The following is a 24,377-nucleotide window of genomic DNA, read 5'->3' on the forward strand; positions in this document are numbered from 1 at the left end:
ACATTTTAAACCCTTTGTTCACATATTTTCCCATTGTTCAAGCATCACATTGTATCCAAAATTCCTTGCCACTGAATCATACAATGTTTATTTGTTCATTTTCCAAATTCAATTTCAATAACATTTTATGAATTTAGCAATAATATTTTCATTATTTCCACACAATAAAATTTCCAGTTCATTTTTAACAAAATCAAACCCATAACTCTTTTTATCCAATTTAAATCTTTCTTTCAGTTGCTGGTAAGTAAACCACTTCTGAATCAAGTTCTTCTCTTGACTTTAGTATTGGGTCAACAGAGCTGAAAGATACAATTTTGCCATATGTCAACCGGTCTGGCTTTGCTACCTTTTCTTTTCTTAAAAAAAGTTTCCTGGGGAGATTAAAACCTATGAAGAACGGTTACAGGAACTGGGCTTGGCTAGTCTAGTGAAGAGAAGGACCAGGGGAGACACGATAGCAGTTCCAATATTTGAGGGGCTGCCACAGAGAGGAAGAGGTCAAGCTATTTTCCAAGGCACCCGAAAGCAAGACAAAGAATAATGGAAGCTGATCAAGGAGAGACTCAACATAGAAATGTTGGGGGGGGGGTTTGGACTAGATCAGTGGTCGCCAAATGGGGGGCCATGGCCCACTGGTGGTCCGTGGCAAAATTTTGGTAGTGCGCAGAGAAATGGCAGAGAAATAGGCCCTGAAAGCAATTAATCTGGGTCACGTGGGAAAACAAGGCTGCTCCGCCCACAGGTCCCACCTACCCAGTGACCCCCACCCTTCGGCCGAGCACAAACCTTACCTTGAAACTGAGTAGAGAGTCACGTGAGCTGGAACTGGAAGGTAAGACCAACCGCGGGGAGGAAAATCCACCCTGGGGTAGCCTGCTAATGTTGGTGGGAAAGTTGGTCCTATATTCCAGAGCTGTAGTAGTCATAGGACGGGCCCTTTGGTCACCCCGGGGCAGTTCCTCCATCGGGATGACTACAGCTTTTAAATTTGGGATTGGCCCATGGTGGCTGGAATGAGGTAATGGTTCTGTTGTGGGGGGGATTGTGGCACAAGTGGGCTGAAGTGGCAGTGGCTGGAAGAAGCAGTACTCACATTTGCTCTCCCTTTGCCATGGTATATTTGCGGCAGCTGGGGTGCCAAGCAGCCCCTTGTTTCCTGCCGCGTCTGTAGTGTAGCAGAGAGAAACAGCCAGAGTCAACCCTAGCTCCGCTATGCTAAATCGGCCCCCTGAAAACTGTTGTCTCTGTAGCTGAAGCGACGTGGGAAACTTCAGCTGGGTTCTCGAGAGTGACTCGTCTCTCTCAAGGAGCACCCAATAGCTTGGCTGGAGGGGGAACCTCTCTCATCCCCCCAGGGGCTCTTCGAGGTGGGCAGTGGGGAAGTGGCACTTGGGAGGACCAGATTGGCCACTGCTGGGCTCCAGAGTTTCTCTCCCGCTGAGGGTGCAGCCATCGGGTGGGGAGGAAATGGAGCCCGCTCCACTCCTGGGGCAGGAGAGGTGAGGAACAGCAGAAGCGGCGGATGGAGGGCTGATGGAGGAAAGCAACTCTCCTCTTTGGGGGGGTGAAAGTGTCAACCTCCCCCCCTTTACTTGCCTGCTTCCAGGTGAGGCTGGAAGAGCCCTGGCATCCCTGTCCTGGAGGCCCCAGTTTTTCCCCCTCCCCTCCCCTCCCCCCAATTAATCACTGAGGGTGGCAGTCCTTCTGCAGGCTGAGAAGCTCCTGGAGGGGCATCTGAGGGGCACTGCCCTCCAAGGAAAGCAAAGCCCCCTTTCTGCCCCTGCTTTTCCCAGCAGCAGTTGCCTCAAGGCCCCTCAACTCAGACCCCCATCCCTTGCTCTTCTGTCTCTTTGGAAGGTGCAGGTGGGGGAGGGGTGGGATTCAAATTTTTAACAATTGGTTCTGTGGCTGTGGCTTAGGTGGTGGGCGTAGCTTGGTGGTCATGTGACTGGGTGGACATGGCTTGGTGGTCATGTTATTGGCTGGGCGTGGCCAACTCAATATCACTCACATCAAGGCATACATCTCCTCTCCTGGACTCTCATGGCTGTGGGAATGCTGCAACAGTCATAAGTGTGAAAAATGGTCATAAGTCACTTTTTTCAGTGCCATTGTGACGTTGAATGGTCACTCCACACAAGCAAAGTACCAGCAAAGGAGGAAAAAAAAACTCCAGAGAAGTTCCTGAGACAGGAAGTCTAGTCCTGCCAAGAATGTAATAAGGGTTAACGGAGAGGCAGTTTCTGTAAGCAACACCAGAATGTTTCCTTCCTGCCTTCCTTACAGGATTAGGCCAGTAATTTCTTCTAACATCCGTTTCTCCGAATTTGCTTAGAATGTTAACAACCAGTTCTAGCGAATAGGTGTGAACTGGTAAAATCCCACCCCTGGATGGAAGCATCCCGGCCCTCCTTCCTTCCCCAACTCCAGGCAGCCACAGTTATAATTAAATATGTATGTACGCACACATACACACACACACACACATATATATACATACACATACACACACATAATTTTTAATATTAAATATATATTTAATATAAAAAACTAAAAATTTTATATTAAATATATTATCATTTTTAAAAAATTCATATTAGTGGTCCTCGGGATTTAAACGTATGAGTTTGGTGGTCCCTGAGGTTCAAAAGGTTGGCAACCCCTGGACTAGATGACCTACAAGGTCCCTTCCAACTCTGATTATCTGTTATCTGAATTAAGGAGAAATTTTCTGACAGTGAGAACAATCAACCAATGGAATAGCTTGCCTTCAGAAGTTGTAGGAGCTTCATCACTGGAGGCTTTCAAGAAGAGATTGGACTCCAATCTGTCAGAAGTGGTGTAGGGTAAACAACAGAAATTGACCGGAAACTGGCAGGGACACCCAGAAAACCCATCAATCACCTATTTAGGAAGATTAACCTCTTCCCTTTAGGAAGAAGGACAAGATTACAAACATTTTCATTATAAAGGGTATTAAGTTACACTTCTGTGATCACCTTGGAGCTCCCTTTTATAGCTGCTGCAGTGTTGGCTACTTCTTGTTTCTTCCTGGGGGTGGGGGGGGGGGAGAATCCCGGAGGGGACAATGATGCAGCTTCATCATATAGACCCTCAATGTAATGCATGTGTGGTCCAGCCCACTGTATTGCTTCTGCTGTGAAGCACCCAATTTAGAACATAGAGAACACAGAGTAATAGAGTTGGAAGGGACCTCAGAGGTCTTCTAGTCCAACTCCCTGCTAGAGCAGGAGACCTTATATCATTTCACATAAATCGTTGTCCCATCTCTTTTTGAAAGCCTCTAATGATGGAGCACCCACATCTTCTGAAGGCAAACTATTCCATTGGTTGATGGGTCTCACTCTTAGGAAATTTCTCCTTAGTCCTAGGTTGCTTCTCTCTTTAGTTAGTTTCCATCCATTGTTTCTTGCTGTGTCTCTTGGTGCTTTAGAAAATAGACGGATCCCCCCGTTTTTGTAGGAGCACCTCAAATATTGGAACAAGGCTATTTTATTGTGCGTTGGGGAGATGTTTGGCAAAACTGATTAAATGGAAAAATGGGCATGGTTGAATTTGCTTTTTAAATCCTGTCAGCACTTCTCTAGATAAAAAGTGAAAGATCATTGTAGGGCTGGGGCAACTTTTGCACTGTCAGTTTGGAACAATCTCAAAATTTCCAGTGGAAAGACCACATAAAAGAGGCATGGTTGACTTTCCTAGTTGACTAGATTGTGCCAGTTTGATGAAAAGTGGAGGTCTCAATTCTCTTCTCCTTGAGATCCTCTGCTTTTTGCACCCTGGTACCTCCACCTTTCGGTCTTAATGTAGCTGCTTAAGGATTTCTGCTGCCATTGCCTGTAAGTCACATGGATGAGTTTACCTCCATTCTGGAGAACCGGTAGCAGAAATTTTGAGTAGTTCGGAGAACTGGCAAATCTCACCTCTGACTGGAGATTTTACAGTATCCTTCCCCTGCCAGGCCCACCAAGCCACATCCACAGAACCGGTAGTAAAAAAAATTGAATCCCACCACTGCACATAACCCTGACATGTGAAACAGGTAAGAATTTCACAGGCTTTGCCATCATTGAAGAATAAACCAAAAAGTAGAGAAAAATAAATTGGATAAAAATGAAATAAATGCAATAGTGTAAGGCATGGGACAAGGCAGTCAGTGCCCCTTCTCCTTTAGAAGGGCATCATTCTCACAAATGATTTATTTATTTTGTTAGATCCTGTCTTTATTACTTTATAAGGAACTCAAAGTGGAGAACCTATCTAATATTCCTTCCTCCTCTTAGTTTCCCCACAACCAGGGGTGGGATTCTATGGTTCGGACCAGTTCTATAGAACCAGTTGTTATGATTCTGCACAGTTTGCAGAACTGGCAAATCATGCCCCTAGCTGGCCCTGCCGCTCTCTGCCCGCCCCCTCCCCTCCACGCCTAGTTAGTCCTTATCGCACATGCGCGACATTGCATATATGCGCGACATGCTGACTGCATTCTTCCCCGCCAGTCAAGGTATTTCTTTTTTTCTCCTCCTGATGATCAGCTGTTCCAATGATCAGGTGTGGTGGGATCCCCCTTGCTGTCATACTGCTTCACCCAGGAGGCTTCCCTGAGGCTCAGGAGACAAAAAGGGGCACAGGGGAGCAGGGAGGTGCTGCATGCCCCCCCCCCAGGCTCCATTTTTTGCCTTCCTGGGCCCCAGGGAAGCCTTCTGGGAGCAAAAATGCTCCCCCAGGAGGCTTCCCTGAGGCCCAGGAGGCAAAAAAAACAGGGGGGGGGCACTGCAAAAAAAGAAGAAGCCACAGCCAGCCAGTCACATGGCCATGCCCACCTAGCCACACCCACAGAACCAGTTGCTAAAAAAATGAATCCTACCCCTGCCCACAACCACAATCTAAGAAGTGGTTTGGGCTGAGAGAGTGACTGGTCACTCAACCATTTTTTCAAGCCTAAAATGGGACTAGAACTCAGAGTCTCTTGGTTTCTAGGCCACCACCTTAATCACTACTTTGTTTAAAAAGGAGGAAGGAATGTCAAAATAACTTGTAAGAATTGCATGCGAAAACAGGGTTGGCGGAAACCAACTTGTAAAGCTACAAACATCACAGAAAACATTTCAGAATAATCTCCCATAGAATGATGCAGAAGACGAGAGGTTTTGGCAAATTACAATCTGAGATGGACCTGTTAGTAGGAAAGGAGACCAGAATGAGCAGTAATACTTTGCAAGATGCATCAAACCTAAAGTCAAGATCTTTATTATTTATTTGCACAAGGTGAGAATTCTTTTTATTTGAAAACTACTTGCTCTGGTGAGGTGAGCAGCCGGATGTGACAAGGAATGGCTGGGAGGGGAGCGGTAGGGGCTGGGCATGATGAGTAGAAGTCAGGCGAGGCGAGGCATCCTTCGATGTGAGTGTCGTCAAATTGGCCATATCCACCCAGTCACATGACTACCCAGCCAGTCATTAGGGCAGAGAACCGGTTGTTAAATTATTTGAATCCCACCACTGGTTTCATCCCACCAGTTTCTGTTATTCCAACTGTATCATATCTACCTTCATGTATTAATAGTTCAGGTTCACACTGTTTGGTCCGCAGACTTTGTGCACTTGTACATAGGCATTTGGGATCTTTATGTCTGACTCTGGGGGTGCTTCCTACATCTCCTATTTGATATTTGAGTTTGTCTTCCTTTCCATCCCTCCTTATACTGTATTTGTGTTAAGCTTTCAAAAGACTTTAAAAACTTCCAAGTCAAAAATGTCATGTTCTAGTCTTGACTCATCATCAAGCTCTCAGAGACCAAATAGTCCATTACCCAGTAGGTTCAAGAAATCCTCACTTAACCACAATTAAGCTTAAATCCGACTCAATGAGACTTAAGACCATTTTGTAATAGTTTTCACAGATATGACTATATTTATTTCTTTTAAATATATATTTATATTTGACTATTTTTACTTCTTTGTGATACTTTGAAAAATTATCAAACTATTATAATTTTTTGTGGCAGAGGCAAATTTGGAACTTGACCACTATACTCTAAAAACCCTATGAATAACTGAGATACATTAAAAAGCTGATATTAGGAGAAATCTTGAAAAACTCAGCTAAAACACAAATTGAGCCAGTACCCCTGGAGGCTACACATTCTACAATCAGATGCCATTTTTATAGTGTTTTACTCCCAGGCAGCCCCTTCTTGTAACCCTATCTCTGATGGTCCATAGAAGTGTTTCTCAGATTGCTATGGTATGTATATCTTTTCAGGAATCACCCCCACACTTTATGAATACGATTGTGTTATTAAGGCATAAATCCCGTGTCATTGCATGGAGAGGTCTGTGATGCTATAGTTAAATGAATCAAGATAGACCCTTACCTACCACCAAACATGATTGGAGTCAAGTTGAATGAAAAGCCAAGAGTGAGAGATTCTGAACTGCCATTTATTCTGTTTCCTCTCACTATAAATTGATCTGCTGGACAGTAAATCAGAGTATTGGTGGTGTCTGCAAGCTTCATTGAGTCCAATCCCAACCTCACTGTATGTGACACAACTCTTTAGACCAAAGGTTTTAAAGTTGTGGTCTATGAATGTGGGTGGAGGGAGACATTGATAATTTTCCTGAAATGCAGCTTCTTAGCTTTCCTCTGTCACATACAATTGCAATTCAGTGGTATATACTTCAACTCCATCACAAGATGGATGGATGGATGGATGGATGGATTCCAGAGGACTGGTAATGCTATACACAATTGCATTGTGCTCCTTCAAATCTGTTCTGGAATTCTTGAGACTGTTTAGAGGTTCTGTAGCACCTCAGCACACACAAAGGGATGGCTTCGTGACAGACTTTGTGATGGAACCGTGCATCCCCTCCAAATGGTTAAGTGATGAACAATAAAAACAAATACTAAATAGAAATATGGAAATAATAAACAGGGTACTGAAGTAGTTCCCCTGTCTGGGTGTTGGAGTCATGGAACATAAATTGATAATTGTTCTGCCTGTCAAGTAAGGAAGATGTGTACCTCTCAAACGTTGTCCATATATCCCTTTTTGTGGAAAGTTTGACAATCAGTTCCATTATAAATAATAAATTCAGGTATACTATATAACACACAATGGCCCAAGACTTCAATTCCTGGTAGAAGGGTTTAAACAATAGATCTATAGTAATGGCCTATGTACTTGATGAATCTCAATAAAGATGAAACTGGTCATACACAGCCTCCTGGTGGTCTATTGGTGTGCAACCCGATGCATCCTCCCTGTCCTCTGTATTGTATCTTGTGCTCTCCCTCACACCCCATGCAACCTCCCTCATCTGCATGGTGCCACTCATGCATTCCCTTACACCACTGCTCAACTTCCTTGGCTCTCGTCATGCCTCCTTCACACCCTTGCACATCCCTGTGAATTCTCCTTGAGCAACACACATTCCTGTGCATCGTTCCCAACCCACGAGGGGCTTCTCCCACATTCCCTTGGACCCTGTGCACTGCTCCTCATGATGGATTTTGGACAGATTTGGTAAGTTAGCCCATTTGAGGTATACTGATTCAAAAATTTTGCCCTATGATGCATTTCACCTACTTGAAGATTAGTAATAATCAAGCTGACATAAAAGTTCTAGTATTAGATAGACTGAGTTGAGTGTAACTTTACTTCCATGTAGGTATCTATTTGCAATGCTTAACAGTTTATTTGGTGTTTTCTTTCTTTTTGATAATGCTTGAAAGCTTTCTTCTTTCAGAAGCTTTAAGATAGCCTTATCTCAGCTTTCATACCAGGAGGAGAAAGATTGTGTTAGATAATAAGCCAGACTTCAAAAAAGCAAACAGTCCTCAATTTTGCTTATATGATATCATAGGGACTTCTGAAACCATCAGATGGATATGGATATCAACACTTAGCCTTTTTACCTAAGAATGATGCTCTGTTAAAGTTAAAGATCATGCCTCAGCGTAAGGGGCTAAGCTGCATGCGGCATTACCCTGCAGCCTGTGCATCAAAGTCTCTGTGGAAGAGCATTCTTGGGAAGCAATATTTACCCCAGCAAAGTAGAGGGGGCGGGTGAAGATCAACTGGGCCTCCATACTCTTCCTCCCAGCCCAGCTGCCTTTCATTTCCTGAGAATGTTTTGCTTCCTTGTGTTCTCCCTCTGCCAATCGACTCCTGCCAATCACTCTTTCCTGTGGGCTGAACCCTCTGCATTCCAGGTGAGGGGCGTAATGAGGAGCAAATGGATAACCTTCTTGTCTTGTGGGATGTTCTCCCCTGGTATTTTAAACAAAGTACACCAGCCATAGTTTTGATGAAGGATGTAGAAATTGCAGCCTCGCCTATTCCCTCTTTCTTGTCAAACAATTGCCTTTCACACTCAGACTTTTCTCTTGGCAAAAGAATTCAAGCCGGCTGCAAATTCCTGCTGGAGAGAGAGTGTGAGTTGAAAACTTCTGTGCTCGCAGCAATTGGGGGGGAGGCGGTATGAAGAAATATCTCATGCTTTGATATGTGAAATGTCTGGGGACAGAATAGATGGATGTAAAGTATTTCTTCCAACAATAAACAGTAAAAAAAAAAAACTTGCCTAGAGGTGAAGTACATTCTTTAGACCCTGTTACAGATTTTGTCCATGTAATTTTAAATATGGCAGCAATACTTAGCCAAGGTTGGAAAATTTCAAAATACCAAGCCGAGTCAGGCCTGATTAATACATGGGTGAAAAACTACCAGGAAATCCTGCAGTTCAATACGAATCTGAGAAATAAAACTTTAAAAAGACCCAGAAAAAAGCAATAGACGTGGACATATGATTATCAAAGAGATTGGGTTTTTTTTAAAGTTAAACATTAAAAACTAGACATATAACAAATATGCATCCTTTCCAATAAACTATTTGTAAATTAAGTTTATAAATAAGTGTCCTGTGAGAAGTTTTATATTCAGATATGTTTTATTCTTTATGTTTCCATCTTCCCATAAAATATTACCTGAATCCATAATGGTCTGAGAATCAGTGTCGCCAAGTTAATCAAATAAACAAACTTCTTCAAACAGCGAAATAAGTTACCCAGACCTAATCCACATATCAAAGGATAAGGTCTGTAAACACAAACAGAATTAATTTAGATCTCCCAGTGGAACTGCATGTTCACCCTAGAATCCATGTGTAGACACTTTTCGCATCCTGGACAAGCTCCCCCTATAACAGTTTGCTACTGTATCTCATGCAGCCTATCTTGCTTTTAGGAATAAATATTTCTTCTTTCCTCACAGCTGTCTGTATCTTATTTTTATTTATTCTTGTGCAACCCTGGCTGGAGTTGGAACCCTAAATTATTCTTCTGAAAACTCTAAACTAACTTCTAGATAATTTTTACAGATTTCCATACTGGGAGAACTACTTGGTGAACAATGTAGGAGAACTAAAGTTGGTCTATAGTGGCAAATCTGAACCCCTGAAATCTAGGTAGCATGATTTCAGACTAAGAAATCTTATTCAAAGCATTGTTTGTGAGCTCTCTCCTACTTCAGAAGTGTAGCGATATAGATTATACATAGGAACTGAGATTTAAGCCATGTATGTCTCCCATCTTTAAGAACCAAATCAGACATGAAATTGTTGCTTTTGGGAAACTAGACATTCCATTGTTTATTATTATACATTAAAGACCAATATTTTGGATTTCATTTCTAAAAAAAGCAGGCTGCTGCTTTCTCCAAAATCACTAGCTAAATTTAAAAGTGGGAACAACAACAAAGTAAATGAAACAAAATTACATTTGAAGATTAAGGAGTTTAAGCCATAATCTCAGAAATTTTTGAGAAGAGATCTGAAGAAATAGAGGTAACATCCCATGTTTGTGCATGGAAGGAGATGTGGGAATAAGCGGCAGGGAAAGAGACTTGCAAGACTGGAGAAAACTTCCTGCTCAGGATAGCAGCACTGAAGAAGGCAAAGTCACGGACAGAGATAAAACATAAGCAGAGAAATGTGGTAGATTAATCCATTAAAATAAATGGGAAAGAGCAATCCATCTCTGTTGGAAATACTTTCCCTAAAGAAGCCAAACATATTTCTTTAATGGTTCATCATATTTTGAAAGTGATCTTTTTAAATTTGTTATGATTCAAGTACCATAAAGGTTCTTAAGTTTCTTTGGTGCATGGCCATTAGATGTTCCTTTGATATTGTGGCATAGAACTCTCGCCTCGGTTCCAGGAGCAGAGAGACTTTGCAGAGAATCAAGAAGACTGTAGCCGCCAGGATCAACATCTTGAGAACACGGGGAAGACTGCTTGTGCCACATGGCATTGCTTAATCTACTGTGTTGTATAACCATGCTATCCTATTTTTTTGCTCCCAAGTCAGTTCTAAAGCAGAGGTGGATATATTGACCAGAAGCTCAGACTTGGTAAAAGTACATTCTCCCTGGCACACCAGGTTACTGCCAAAGTTTGACTTCTGGAATGTTTTCAAGCCTTGTTGTCACTCCACACTTTCCAAATCTTTGTCTCTGGGCTCATCAACTGTAGAAGCCACCAATCAAATTCATTCCTGCTCCTATTGGATGCCATGTTGCCTTTGAATACCATAACAATCTCCCTGCCCAAAAATATAACTATGAATAAAAATCCTGATTGATTTTTTTTCAACAATCTTGTTCTTCTAGACAACCAGATTGTCTAGAATTATGTCCTAGTGTGACTTTCTAGTTATATTCAACAGATACATGTTTTCTAGCCATCCCTAATGTGACCCTTTGGGTCATTGTTTCAGTTATTTGCTTACCTAACATGCACCTCTGCACTCCAACCACGCTGCATTCCTATGCAACATCCCCAACCTTTTTGAGATCTCTTGTGCATACCCTTGTAACACCCCCCCCCCCCAGACTACTTGATGCCATTTGCACATGTCCATGTACCCCCTTGGGGATTCAGCAAGAGTCAGGAAAGGCTCATGAGTGTAAATGAGTGTGTGTGGGAGTTGCTGTACAAATCAGGACAGGCAAACATGTATACAGTATGGGTTGGGAAGGGTATACAAGAGCATGCAAAAATGTACCAGAAAGGCCCTACAGGTCAGGGAAAGCACACAAGAGTGAGGCATGGGTTGGGAATGATGTGCAGAGGTGTGTGAGAGGTGCTGCAGGGGTTGGGGAAGATGTGCAAGGGTGCACTGTGGGTCAGGAAGGGTGCACCGATGTTCACAAGAGGTGCCACGCTGGTTCGAGTGCTGTGCATTTTGGGAAGGGTGTATGGGAATGTGCAAGAAGTTTCACAGAGGTTGGGGAGAATGCTCAAGAGTGTGGTGCCGGTCAGGAACTGTGCACAGGAATTCAGCATGGATCAGGAAGGGTGCATAGGTTTCATGGGACTAAGTGAGAGGTGCTGCATGGGTCAAGGAGGACAAGCAGAGGTTTGATGCAGATCAGGAAGGTGACATGTGTGGGTATGCAAAAAGGTGTTCTGCGGTTTGGGAAAGGTATGTGGGAGTGCACAAACAACCAGCGTGACATGAGCAGGGAAAGTTGCAGGGTGGGGAAGACTTGCTGAAGCAACTTCCAACATTCCCAGCTGGCTTCTCCATATTGTAAGTCTACAGCATTCAAATACTCTTGTTCATGAAGGGAGGAAAGATGGGGAGTAGTGAAAAAAAGTCCCTTTTAACACAAGCTGCATGTAAAAAAGGGCCACAACTTCACAGTCACCATCTTGTCTTTGGACATCCCCTCTCCAGGACATGTTCCAGTACTGAAACCATTGATAGAAATTTGTACTTTTCTTATTAAAAATAAACAGTAGAACCTGTTCTAGAACGAAGGACAGAATGCACTCTAAGAAACCTTGATCGGGTTTTGGGGGCTGAGTAGTGTTCCACCACCAAATCTCTCATGATTGAACATCAGGAATTAGCCAGAAGGCGGGGGGACGGGACAATTAGGAAAATCAGTTCATAAAATGAAGAACAAGAATAGTTTAGAAAGAGAAAATCAGATGAATTAAAAGGAGAGAGGGCTATGCTAATCTTCTCTGTATCATTCCAATTTTAATATATGTGCTGCCGGAGAGAGGGCTGAGAATTGCAAATGGTGGAAGGACATACAATAACACTTTACTCCCATTTAATTTTATTATTTATTTTCTTTGATCATACAATTATTAGTAAGAAATATGTTTTGTTGTCAATGTTTTATTGTTAGACATCCATACATTAAATATTTAGGAATTATAACCTGAAAGATTATAGCATAGAACATTTTGCAACTTTTGTACCAGAAGCAACTTTGGCATCAGTATGGAAGGCATTGCGTAGGCTTGTATTCCTGTCTCAAAAAATGATCCAGAATCTCTGTTGCCTCCTCATATTCAAAAGTGGCAATAAATGGTTGACATTTGATATGATTGTAGTATAAATTGAAGTATAAAAATAATTATTTATGCTTCAATTATTTATAATTAGTACATATATACAATACAGTATAATGTATAATTAGCAATACAAATTATAATTAAAGTTCTGTGTTTTTTTGTGGAACCAGAAAACTGCTTAATTTTGTGAAAGCATCTTTGCTTAGATCAAAAAATGTAATATCAACTTCTAACTTGTTTTGTAAAATCACTTTGGTTGGAGGATGTGGAACAAATATCTTAACCCCTATCCCTGGTTTATTTTGCATATTTTACTGCAGTCCTTGTTTTTGAACAAAGATCAAATAATTAAATTTGAGGGGATGAAATAAAAAAGATATAAATGAAGTTGGAGATTTATTCCATACCACATTGCTAAATGTATTCCATACTGCATTCCAATACTATATTGGAATGGATCTTTTGATCACCATTCAACATTTCATTGGTTCCAATTGAAATAAATTTAATGTTTGTGTGGTTGTTATTTAAGCAAAAGGAAATGAAAAATCAAAGAAAATTAAATAAAAGAAAATGAAAATGTTTTATACCTTCAGGTATATATACACACTGTATATATAGTGTACATTCAAGTCTATTGTCAAATCCATTATCCTTGGATCCTCAAAAAGATTGCAGTAGGAGATATGTGTAAAATATATTTATATTAATGGCTTGAAACTTACCTGGGGTACAGATCCATGAATGTTTATTGATAATATTTATTAATACTCAGTGGATTTCTGTATGGTTTAATTTCCCTGACCAAATTGCTAGAAACCAAGGTAAAGGAAAACATTTTGAAATCAGTAGTTTGGTGTCAGCCCTTAAATATAATAAAATAAAATCTAATCTTTCTAAAAATGTTTAAGTGATTGGGTGAAAATAACAGGTGTGGGGTTTTTTTGCAGGATAAAGAAAGTTTTAATATTCTTATTGTAGATGGATGAAGATGATGAACAATTGGAAATCAGCCAACTTCCCAGCACTCCAATGTGCAGCTTTGTTGTGTTAATAAAGAATTTGCCAGACTTTGTTCATTGAAGAAATCAATGGAAGCCTAATTGAGATATGTGATTTCTTTTTAATACATTGAATATAAAGAAAAAAATATATTCTGAACTCTTTCCCACATTACAGTTGAAAGGAGAGATTCCAAAGACTAATATTCTTTACAATGGATACAGGCTTGTAAATTATAACTATTGAGAACTATTTAATTACAAATTTTTCTTTTCCCATGTTGTTTTTATTCAAACGTAATTGGATAAAAATGGTAACTGATCAAGTTAGTTTAAAAAACAGGATAATGAATTGATGTGATGTAAGGTTAGGTTACTCTATAATTGTCAAATAATTAGCATTCTAGATATTGTGTTCTATAAACAAACAGTTAATTTCTAAATTATGAGCATCCAAGGGAAAGCATGTACTGATCAATTTAAATGATCAAATTTATAAAATATAGTACCTGGGAATTTCTAGGGGAAGAAATTGTATGGGACCATTAACTATGTCAATTCTGTTTCCCCATTCTAAATTTATATATCAAAAAGATGTCTCACTTGTCATTTTACTCTGAGGAATTTTCAAATACTCACAGTTTTGAGGTGATTGTTATAGCACCAAGCTTGAGGCCTGGTTCAGTCTAGATTGCTATTAATCATGCCCTTAACTTTACAAGGATTCAGCTGTGACAAAATTTGGCTGAAGTAGATTTAGATCTACCAAGTTTCTGGAGGCACCTAGGAGGCTCTTCTCCTGATTGGCCAGCTCATTATATACTAAAAATTAAAAATACAAGCTTGTGATTATTAGTATTTTTCATACTGTAATTTAGAATAGCTCACTATCTATCTATTGGGAGAGGTTTTCAGTAGTAGGACAATTCTGTTCTCAGTCAGTTCCCATGTAGGTGGGCCTACTCAGTGGAGCAGAGACAGGTTCCGAGTTGACCTTTCAATCATCAGGCTGTAATTATCTCTGCACCATTCCAAGTGAAAACAAGCCCAATTCTTCTTTGGATCTGAAGGATGCCCTGATTAAGTGGAGTATGGTCCAAATATTCTCATGTCATAATATATCTATAAAATGTCACAAAACTGTAGGATATTAATTCCAGAGAACTAAGAACTGTTGTATGCTCAGTCAGCATTTTTTCTATTTCTCAAGTTTCATGTTCTCATTCCAAGCTTGGATTTTTAGAACAGTTCATGGAGACTGATCTCCCGTGGTGATGGGAAAGTAAAAAGCCTTTTTCTTTTCAGTTATTTTGGAGATTGACTGTACACACACTGCACAACTGATTTTCACATTTCATCCCACAAGAAATACAAATCAGACAAAATGATACATCTGCAAAGTTGTTGCTTCATCATCTTCCAACTCCACCTTCTTGAGCTGTATTGGCCAAGCTGTCAGATTCCATCAGGCCAAACATGTGATACGTGGGAGAGTAAAAGTGGAACCTGGCCAATCAAGAGAAGAGCCTGCTAGGTGCCTCCAGAAACCTGGTAGAGCTAAATCCGCTTCAGCCAAATTCTGTCACAGCTGAATCCTTGTAAAGTTAAGGGTATGATCAATAGCAATCTAGACTGAACCAGGCCTCAAGCCTCAAAACTGTGAGTATTGGAACTGCTGCCATTAACAAGGGGAAGGGGAATGCAAAAGACAGAGAACTATTACACAGAGCAGCCAATAGATGATGGTATGGGTAATGATAGTGGTAACATTTTCTTTAGTTCAATGTCTTGTGTTGCTGCTCCTGCACATTTCAAGTTGAAATAACAGCACGTGTCCATTACATCATGCAAACTGTTGAGGTTTTTTTTTGGTGGGGGGGGGGGAATTAATCAAATGTAAACATGAGCAATCTAGCTGGAGAATTTTGTGATACAGTTGTGGTTGCACAATGGTTAGAATGCAGAACTGTAGACTAATTATGCTGACTGCCAGAGTTCAATTCACACTGGCTCAAGGTTGACTCAGCCTTCCATTTTTCCAAAGTTGGTAAAATGAAGATCCAGACTGTTGGGGGCAATATGCTGACTCTGTGAACTACTTAGAGAGGGCTGTAAAGCACTGTGAAGCAGTATACAAGTTTAAGCGCTAGTGCGAAGTGCTATTGCTATAACAAAAAGTAACCCTTTCTCCTTTCAGTTTTGATCCCTTCCCAATAATTAGCAATAATAATATATAATATTCTACTGGTATCTGAGAAAGTTCAATTATAGTTGCTATTAGTTCAATTTGTTTGTGTCTTTCAGTGTGAGTTTTAGATGATTAAATTCCCCCTTCTGCAAATAGTACAGTATGCTGTGAATTCAAATCTAAATTATCTCTACACTATTTTTTTAGTAAAATAATGAAATTCAGAGTTTCATTTTACTATAGATTTCATTTTCATTTTACTATATTATGTAGCATGTCAAGTTATTGAGTAAAAAGTACCAGATTGCTGGTTTAGACTGAGCACAAAGTGGCACCAACTGAACAATGAACAAAGCAATTATCCTTTGTAGCTAAAATCTCTACTAGAATGGGTGACTAAATGACACAAGAAGCATCCCCTGCAAGGGGTAAATGACTCATTCAGACACTCTAGCAGTCTTTCCTCAAGGTTCAGACCCAGCTGGGGAAAGCCCCCCCCCCTTCCCATTTAGGGTGATCAACATTCTTCATTACACATATAGGAAAAAAAAACTGTTCCATGAAGCCCCATCATCTGGAAAGACAAGGAGGACCAATTCAGGTTTTCCACTTGGGCACTAAGTGTATTTCATCTGCTGCTGCAAGGAAGGGACCTCTATATAGCACCATGCAGTAAAAGTGCAATGATCAAAATATTCTAGGTCTGTTTGATTGATTGATTGATTTCTATAGTCACCCGTCTCAGGAAATAATTCTGGGTGGTTCTTTTCTGAATTCTTTCACTATTGTGGAGCTTCTTCAATACTTCTTAAGCAAAAGACATCTAGATCAGCAGCTCATGGAAAGGAAGAAAAGCATTATCTGTATACTGATTTTCTTTATTTTTCAATTAGGCAGAAATAATACTGCAGACCAGTGCACTGTTTCCAGCTCTATTAGGCTGTCATATTCCATAATGTATCTGAGGGAATCATACTTTACTCCTGAAAGTTGTCTTCCACAGCACAACACAGCAGAAATGATTATTTTAGAAATTCTACAGGATCCACTTACAACCAGAACGCTTTCAGTTCATTTTATTTAATAAAAAAAGAAAAACTCACAAAGCTTGTATGTATATCTTATATATATAAATATATACAGTATATATAAATCAAATGATTTCAGGCACTACTGTTGAGTGTGGCATGAAACAAAACAAGTAGCAAAGAAAGTATGTGGAGTCTTAGTCCAATACAATAGGCTTAAGCATGCCTATCTTTGTATTAGATTAAGGCCTCTGATTTTTGCATTGGAAATTAACTTTCATTTATAGTACCTGCACATCTGGATTCTGCTCTTTGTTTTCTCCAAAATTTGTAGGTTTGTACCAGCTTTTCAATTCCACAGAGTAATATCTCAAATACATTCTCATCAGGATGAAGTGTTCTATGTGATTTGAAAATTTGTACATTCCTGCATTGGCAGAAATTGGTTCAAAGTAACGTATTTTTATATTTAGCGATTCTTTGGAAACCAGCATAACAATATCAAAGAGGTTGTGGCAGAATAAACAGTAAGACACATCTATAATCAAAATCGACTTCAAACAGCTAAGAGAAGGTGAGATTCTAGCCAACAGACATAAACGTTTAGATGCTAAGGCATCTGGCATATGCTGGTGGTCACAACATCAGTTGGGATCCATTGTGCTTTGAATGGATCAGAGGATCAACAACCATGAGGATCTTTGGCATAAGATTTCAGAGTATTTTAGAAGGTTTCAAATACAAGGGATGAGGGGCAAACACAAAAGTCCAATGGGGAACACAGAAGAGTCAAGTGCAGGATCTTTGGCTTTGCAGTCATTCCTAGGATTAATTCAAGCCTTGTATCCTTCACCGAAGAAGCTCCTAGAAGAGATTTCTTGGCACTTTGGCAATATTGTGGGGTTATTGGTATTTGTAACGTCATGTTGGAAACTGTTTTCCATTTATTTGGATCCTGCTTTTATCCTCAATGCAAAACTTTAGCTCAAGTTGCTGGACTTTCCAGGTCTGAACAAATGGCAAAGCAGGACAGTTGCCCCAGGCAGGGATTTTTCTTTGTAGATTTGGGCTGTTCTTATATGTTGCTGCCCTCTAATTTACAGTTGGCACCTGATTCCTCTGTAAACTATATTCCTTTGCCTTCAGTCTCAGATTGGCAATGCTGTTAGCCATATTCATGCCCTGAGCTGGGCTGGCATTGGTACAGGAAGCAGAATAAGAAGCCATGGCAGTACTGGGAAACAGAGGAAAAAAGAGGGGAAAAACAACAATACCACATCATATTTTGATTCTACAATTCATGTACATTCAGGTGACCTGCATAATGTCAAGTATCTAGAAAAACAGCTAGCTAGCCTGCCTAAGTCTTGCAATGCAGTTTGATTTTTAGCAGTTAAAGCTTTACATGGCATCTGCAAATGAAGTGGCTAAGAAGTGGAAGGATAGAAGCTTGGAGTCAAACATTTACAGCCATATTATGCAACTGTATTCCACTAATCTTAATTTCCAAGGAGTACTCCTGAGCTTGGAGTGATGTGCCAGGACTATGGCTCAAAAAAAGGTGGGGCAATAAGAAAACCAAACTGATTTAAATTGAATGCATTAAAAATAAGTTAGCATTCTCTACATAATAATTGTCTCATGATCCTAAAATAATTACAATCTAGGAACATTAGTAACTGAGCAAAATATCCTCTCATATATCAGACCTTCATATTATGTTTACTACTTGAACAACTGGAATAGGAACCATCCAAGAACTAAATCTAGATTGTGGAAGAGACTGGTAATTTGGTGCAGACATCCCTAATCTGGTGCCCTGCAGATAAATTGGAATTGTGCAGTTACACCAGTTGGGAATTCTGGGAATTGTAAATCTAGGCTGTCTGTACAGCACCAGATTGGAGAGATACTACTACTTTTAGGAAGAGGCTTTATTCATATTGTATACATACAAGATATTAATAACCATATAATCCTTGAACAAGTAAATTCAGTTTATCAAGGTTCTCTTGCCTAGCAAGCAAACACACATTTAGTTTGGAAGAACTGCTTCTACATCCCAGATCAGAGTATCAAAGAAACTGCCATTCTTATTATCACAATGCATATTCCAATGTGCAACGAGGGTATTAATATATATTTTAATTTACAGAGAATTCATTTTTATGGGCATACTTCCTAAGCATCTCAGTGTTTACTACTTCTCTAAAAGCAGCTTTATGTATACTTCAGTGCATATGTCAGAATTTTTGATAAGCAGCATTACAAAGGAATATAAATGAATTATGCAAAGAATAAATGAAATTGCACATGTTTAGCCAGGGCACAAAATAAATGGGACTACCAACTAATAGCACTTTGATCTTTCTAGTCATGGGTCTTTTTCATATCTGTAGCTCTTATAATTTCATTCAGGCTTCGAAGTCTTATATATTTTTATTTACAGATTAGATTTATCACTGGAGTGATAACCTGGGAATCAATCCTGCAAAGTATAAATTGAAACTTTTATGGGGCTGCTAATTCTGTTACATTCAGGAATGCAGAACTCCCTTGGATCCCTCCATTCCAGAGTCTGGATCCACAACCAGGCAAAAGTATCTGAAGAAAAGGTCCTTCTGATTCATCAAAGTCTTGCTGACATGAGTACAGTAAAAGTAATGGTCAATGTTTTAAAAACCTACAGAACTAAATTAAAAGTAGCCAAAAGAATATTCTGATTTTTTCTTCTGGGACATATTTGGGAGGTTTATTTTGGAAAATATTTCCAACTATCTTCAGTAGGCTACAATTTGCTTTCTGTCTCTACTAGGGTTGTGTGTTGTTGATGCGCTGTAGGCTTGTCTATTTGTGAGTTCCCTGGAAATCTGTTTTGAGTTTGACAGCTTAATTTTAATCAGGCATTGACCAGTGGCATCTGTAATGAACACTTCTGAGAACTGGTGCACCAAGTTTGTTCCAGTGGTTCAGTACCCAATTCTTTGAAGAGAAGTGAACTAATCTCCCTTAGGTTTACCAAGTTCCTAAATAAACCCATTCATTTCCAAGAGTCTGATGCTGGAAATAATCCCAGTGGTTTAAACCTCATTACTGTTTGTTTGCCAGATCAATCAGTCTTTGGGTTCTGCCTTGCCTTTCTCAGGCTTACTGGCAATCAAAATAAAATTAAAACTTTAAAAAAATGGCATACCAAGCAAAAACATGATCCACATTTATTTTTGTTTGTTTTACTTTGTTATTCAGAGTTTGGCCAAGAGCATTTCCCATGAGTTTTGTGAAATACTGTTTGCTTTTGTTTTTTGTTTGTTTTTTCTTGTTTTCCCCCCCTTTGGAAAAAAAGACTTTCAAAGGATAATCCTTGAGGGTGGCAGGCAAAAGAGCTGCCAATGGTATAAGAGAAGAAAACAACAGTGATTAGGCCTGGGAACAATTCTTCCTTTGGGCACAGGAGCCAATTACTGTGAAAACACAACATTTTCTCATAATTTGTCAGTAATGAAAAGGGCAGCTTGCCAGGTGAGATGCAATGAATCAGTGTTGAGTCAAAATGACGAAGATGCACCAAAACATTTTTCAGAGATTAATGAAAAAGTGAAGAATAAGTGTCTGTGGTTTTGTTGTGGTTCGCTGGCAGCAGGTGTGCATGGTTGAGGTCTCTGAGAGCGAGGATTCAGATGAGGGGCCTACGTGTGATGCAGTGATGGGGCCAGGACTATCGGAGAGTGGGGTGCTGCCTTCAGAGCTTGTGGAGTCTGGCAGCAGTGATGCAGAGAACCCTGAGGAGCCTGTGCCCAGTGCATGCGCGTGCAAGGCTGCTCGAAGGAAAGAGCAGCTGCAGCAGCACGGGCGAATCGGGAGTAAGGCTGCAAGGTGATGGCCCCTCCCATAAAGGGTAAAAGCCAGCTCTCAGGGGTTGGGTTCTTTGCAGGAGACAAAGGAGTTATTTCAACTCCAAGTTCTTGTGGAAGTCCTGTCTATTCTGGTTTGTTTTCGGAGACTTTGGGTTTTGGATATTTCCCTGCAATTAATCTTGTGTTCTTGGCAGACTTTCACAACTTGAAAGGGCTTGCTCTTATCTGCGACAATTAGTTTTAATGACTCTTTGCTGTGATTGAACAGAATTCACAGAGATGCATTAAAAAGATGAACAGAATTCACAGAGATGCATTTAAAAAGTTTATATATACTTTGGTGGCTTCTGGTTTGAGCTTCTTCAGCAACAGACTGAAATCTGCGATCGTGTGCAGTTTCGATTTGTGCTCGCCACTGGAGCGCCCCGAGCCAGCTGGTTTCAGGGCTAAGCCACCCCTTAGAGGTGGTGAAGAGGGGGGAGACTGCCAGCAGGGTTGAGGAGAGCCACATCTCTCCTCCCCAGCTGGTCATTACTCCCTTTCCCAAAGGCGGTTGCAGCAGTGGTCAGAAATCGCCACCTCAAAGAAGAACGCAACTGGAAAAGAATGTGCAGGAGGAAGATAAGAAGAGAAAGTTTTGGCTGACCGGGTCGAACTGAAAAAGCAACAATATAAAGTACCCTGGAATTTGAATTATAAAGAACAACAGTGTTCCCAAAGAAGACTTTGAAGCAGCGAATGAGAGAGGGAAGGGAAAGGATTTGGGTTTGTTTGTTTTTTCTTCCCTATATTGACAACTAAGAGATTTAAGCAAGAAACTGGCAAAAATCCACTTTGACATTAACAGGTATTTAAGCTGAAAATAAAATGTCAAAGGGATAATAAAGATTTCTGGATTCTCAAAAACTTTTAAAAGAAGGGAAAAAACAAAAGGGTGGGATCTGGAAAAATGGAGGAGACCACCTGGAAGTGAAAGGAATTAACAGTGAAACTTTAAAAAGATTCCTAAAATATACATTTTAACTGAAACTTTGTAACAAGATAAGAGAACCCCAGGAAGAGAAAGTGGAAAAAAGAAGCAAGAAGAAACAGCTTTGGATTATTTGGATTACTTGGTGATTTTTGGATTTATGGCTATCAGATCTAAAGGACTAAAATTAATCGGGGTGGTTGTTTAAAAGTTTTTAAAATGACATCACTCTTGGAAGAACTGAGAATGGAACTTAAAAAATAGAAAGAAGATGCACAAGAAGGAAGGGGTTCTTTTGGCTTCATATTTCAATTTTTTGAAATGGAGATCCTGAACTATGAGAAACAACAAGAAATGCCTGTAGAACAAGAAGGGTGGGACAAAGAAGAAGCCATCTTCAATGACCAAGTATTTCTATGTGGGGAAAAGAAAGGAAAGGGTGGGGGGGAAGAGAGTGAAAAATTTAAGATTTGAAAAAACAACCCAAAAAAGAATAGTTTGAAAAGTAATTACAACATTAGGAAGAAACAGAAGAGAGGATTACAGAAGAGAGAATCAGAATTAGAGAGAAAAGGGATCAAAAAGGGAAGGGAGAAGAAGGGAGGGAAGAGGGAAAGGAAAATAAATTATAAAGGACAGAAACAGGACATAGAGAAACAGGGAAAACATACAAGGATTAAGGGTATAAGCCTATTTAGAAGACACAGAGATAATGGGTGAAAACTTAATTGAAAGGGGGATTCTGCAAGGGTACATAAGATAGTATTGTTATATTAGAAATAGAAATGAACTTTGAAAATATGAAACAAGTGTGATTAAAATGATAGATAAAATACTCATTGTAATGTAATGGAATGTTTAATAAATAAATGAAATAAAGAGAATGAGAGAATGAAATTAGGAAAGGAGGGGAACATTTTAATCATTATAAATGTATTATAAAAATTTAAGTGAAGAAGAATATGAAAGAAACATGAAAAAATTATGGAAATATTATTAGTGTTCCTAGAAGTATGATACCCTATTGAAAAGAAATGTTAAAGATGTCAAAGATTATAACTAACATTAATGATAGAGCTGAATTGGAACAGAATAAGTATTTTATTTATTATTGTGTGTGTGTGTGTGTGTGTGTGTGTGTGTGTGTGTGTGTATATATATATGGATCTTTGGTTGTTGGATCTTTGTTTTTCCCGAGTAAGATTCAAGTATCTAGGCAAGCGTTTCGATGAAGTCTCATTCATCATCTTCAGGCTTCTGTCTTCGGCTCTTGCTTCTCAGAGTGATGTGAGATTGCAGCTGCTTCTTCCTTTTAACTGCTAGTGGGGGTGGGACTTGATTGGGTGGGGGCTTGGCTGTGTTCTGATTGGGTGGGGATGTGTTCTCATTGGTAGGGGTTTTGGCTGTGTTCTGATTGGTTGGGGGGTTGGCCGTGTTCTGATTGGTTGGAGGCGTGTTCTGTTCAGGTGGGGGCTTGGTTGTGCTCAGGTTAGTCTTAGTTGCTGGGGGATTTGAGTTGGTGAGCTGTGATCTTGCTGTTTGGCTTCGAGTTCGTGGTCGTGCTGCATCTTCATAGTAGGTGTCGGTTTGCTTCATGTATGGCTCGGAGGGGTTTGAAATGGGTAGTGATGCAGCTGCAGTGCAGCTTCTGGTCCATGGTCCATGGTCCATGGTCCATGGTCGTGTCTCATCTTCTGAGTGGGTGTGCCAACCCCCCAACCAATCAGAACACAGCCAAACCCCCTACCAATGAGAATACACCCCCACCCAATCAGAACACAGCCAAGCCCCCACCCAATCAAGTCCCACCCCCACTAGCAGTTAAAAGGAAGAAGCAGCTGCAATCTCACATCACTCTGAGAAGCAAGAGCCGAAGACAGAAGCCTGAAGATGATGAATGAGACTTCATCGAAACGTTGCCTAGATACTTCGAATCTTACGCGGGAGAAAACCCGAACAACCAAAGATCCACATACAAATACCCGCGAGAACCTCAGAAAACAAATACACACACACACACACACACACACACACACACATATATATATATATATATATATAAATAAATAAATAAATAAATAAATAAATAAATAAATAAATAAATAAATAAATATATATATTCTCCTTAAGAACTTAGTGCGTATTTTAAAAATGTACCAAGCAGAATTTGACTGGAAGTTATGTGTTATATTGAATGTTATAATTGTAAAGGCATAAATTGAAGTTTAAATAAGAATTGAATGGATAAAAATTAAAAGATACAAAGGTGTCATACTCCAATTAGTAACTACAGGGAAAAATTTTGTTTAATGAGAAAAGAAAATATGAAATTGAAACAGGACAGACAAAAGTATAAATATAATGACTAGAAAGATATTGAAACTTAGAAAAAGATATATATAATTGAAGTTAGGAAGGAATGACATAATTAAAAGTAAGATTGAGAAAACTAAGGAAAAGGAAAAATTATTGAGAAAATGTTAAAATAGTAATAAGATATAGAATAGAACACAAAGATGAATATGGAATTGAATTTGTGTCTGTATGGAGAAGTGATAACCCGGGACCATGCTATTCTCAAAAAAAGAAATTTTATTTGTATTATGTTTTGTGAAAACCCAAATAAAATTTTTATAATAAAAAAAAGGTTTATATATACTTTGTGTTTATTTGATTTGAACAAGGCTTGGGTCAGAACAGGTTTTGAATATACTCTGCTGTCTCAGATTGGACAACAGTCAGCACATGAAGCGTTGCTGTCAAACGGAACGGAGCAGTTCCAGCACCATTTGGCCATATTGGCTGAATAGCACTGCAGTATCATCATGTCCAGGGTTTGATCCTTAATTGCCAAATTAAGTCATCATCTATGTACCATTTGGGAAAGGGGTGTTGCTACAATATTTTGCTTTATAAAGCGAATCTTAGTTCT

General features: G+C 39.7%; 1 protein-coding gene and 1 pseudogene across 2 annotated transcripts in view; both read right to left on the minus strand.

The window, feature by feature from the left end:
- Window positions 1-12,047: 12,047 nt before the first annotated feature.
- Window positions 12,048-12,109, minus strand: LOC148126239 (U6 spliceosomal RNA; annotated as a pseudogene).
- A 4,543-nt stretch (window positions 12,110-16,652) lies between these two features.
- Window positions 16,653-24,377, minus strand: part of PRRX1 (paired related homeobox 1) — a 70,627-nt gene continuing 62,902 nt past the window's right edge. For both annotated transcript variants that reach the window (XR_015743026.1, XM_026703429.2), the window contains exon 4: window positions 16,653-17,855. Coding sequence is in view for 1 of the 2 variants with exons in the window: in XM_026703429.2 (XP_026559214.1) it covers window positions 17,714-17,855 (142 nt within the window). In the remaining variant the exon portion in view is untranslated. The remainder of the gene's footprint in view (window positions 17,856-24,377) is intronic.

This window comes from Pseudonaja textilis, chromosome 3, assembly GCF_049901715.1.
Source record: "Pseudonaja textilis isolate UNSWEBS1 chromosome 3, rPseTex1.2, whole genome shotgun sequence".
Lineage (NCBI taxonomy): Eukaryota > Metazoa > Chordata > Lepidosauria > Squamata > Elapidae > Pseudonaja > Pseudonaja textilis.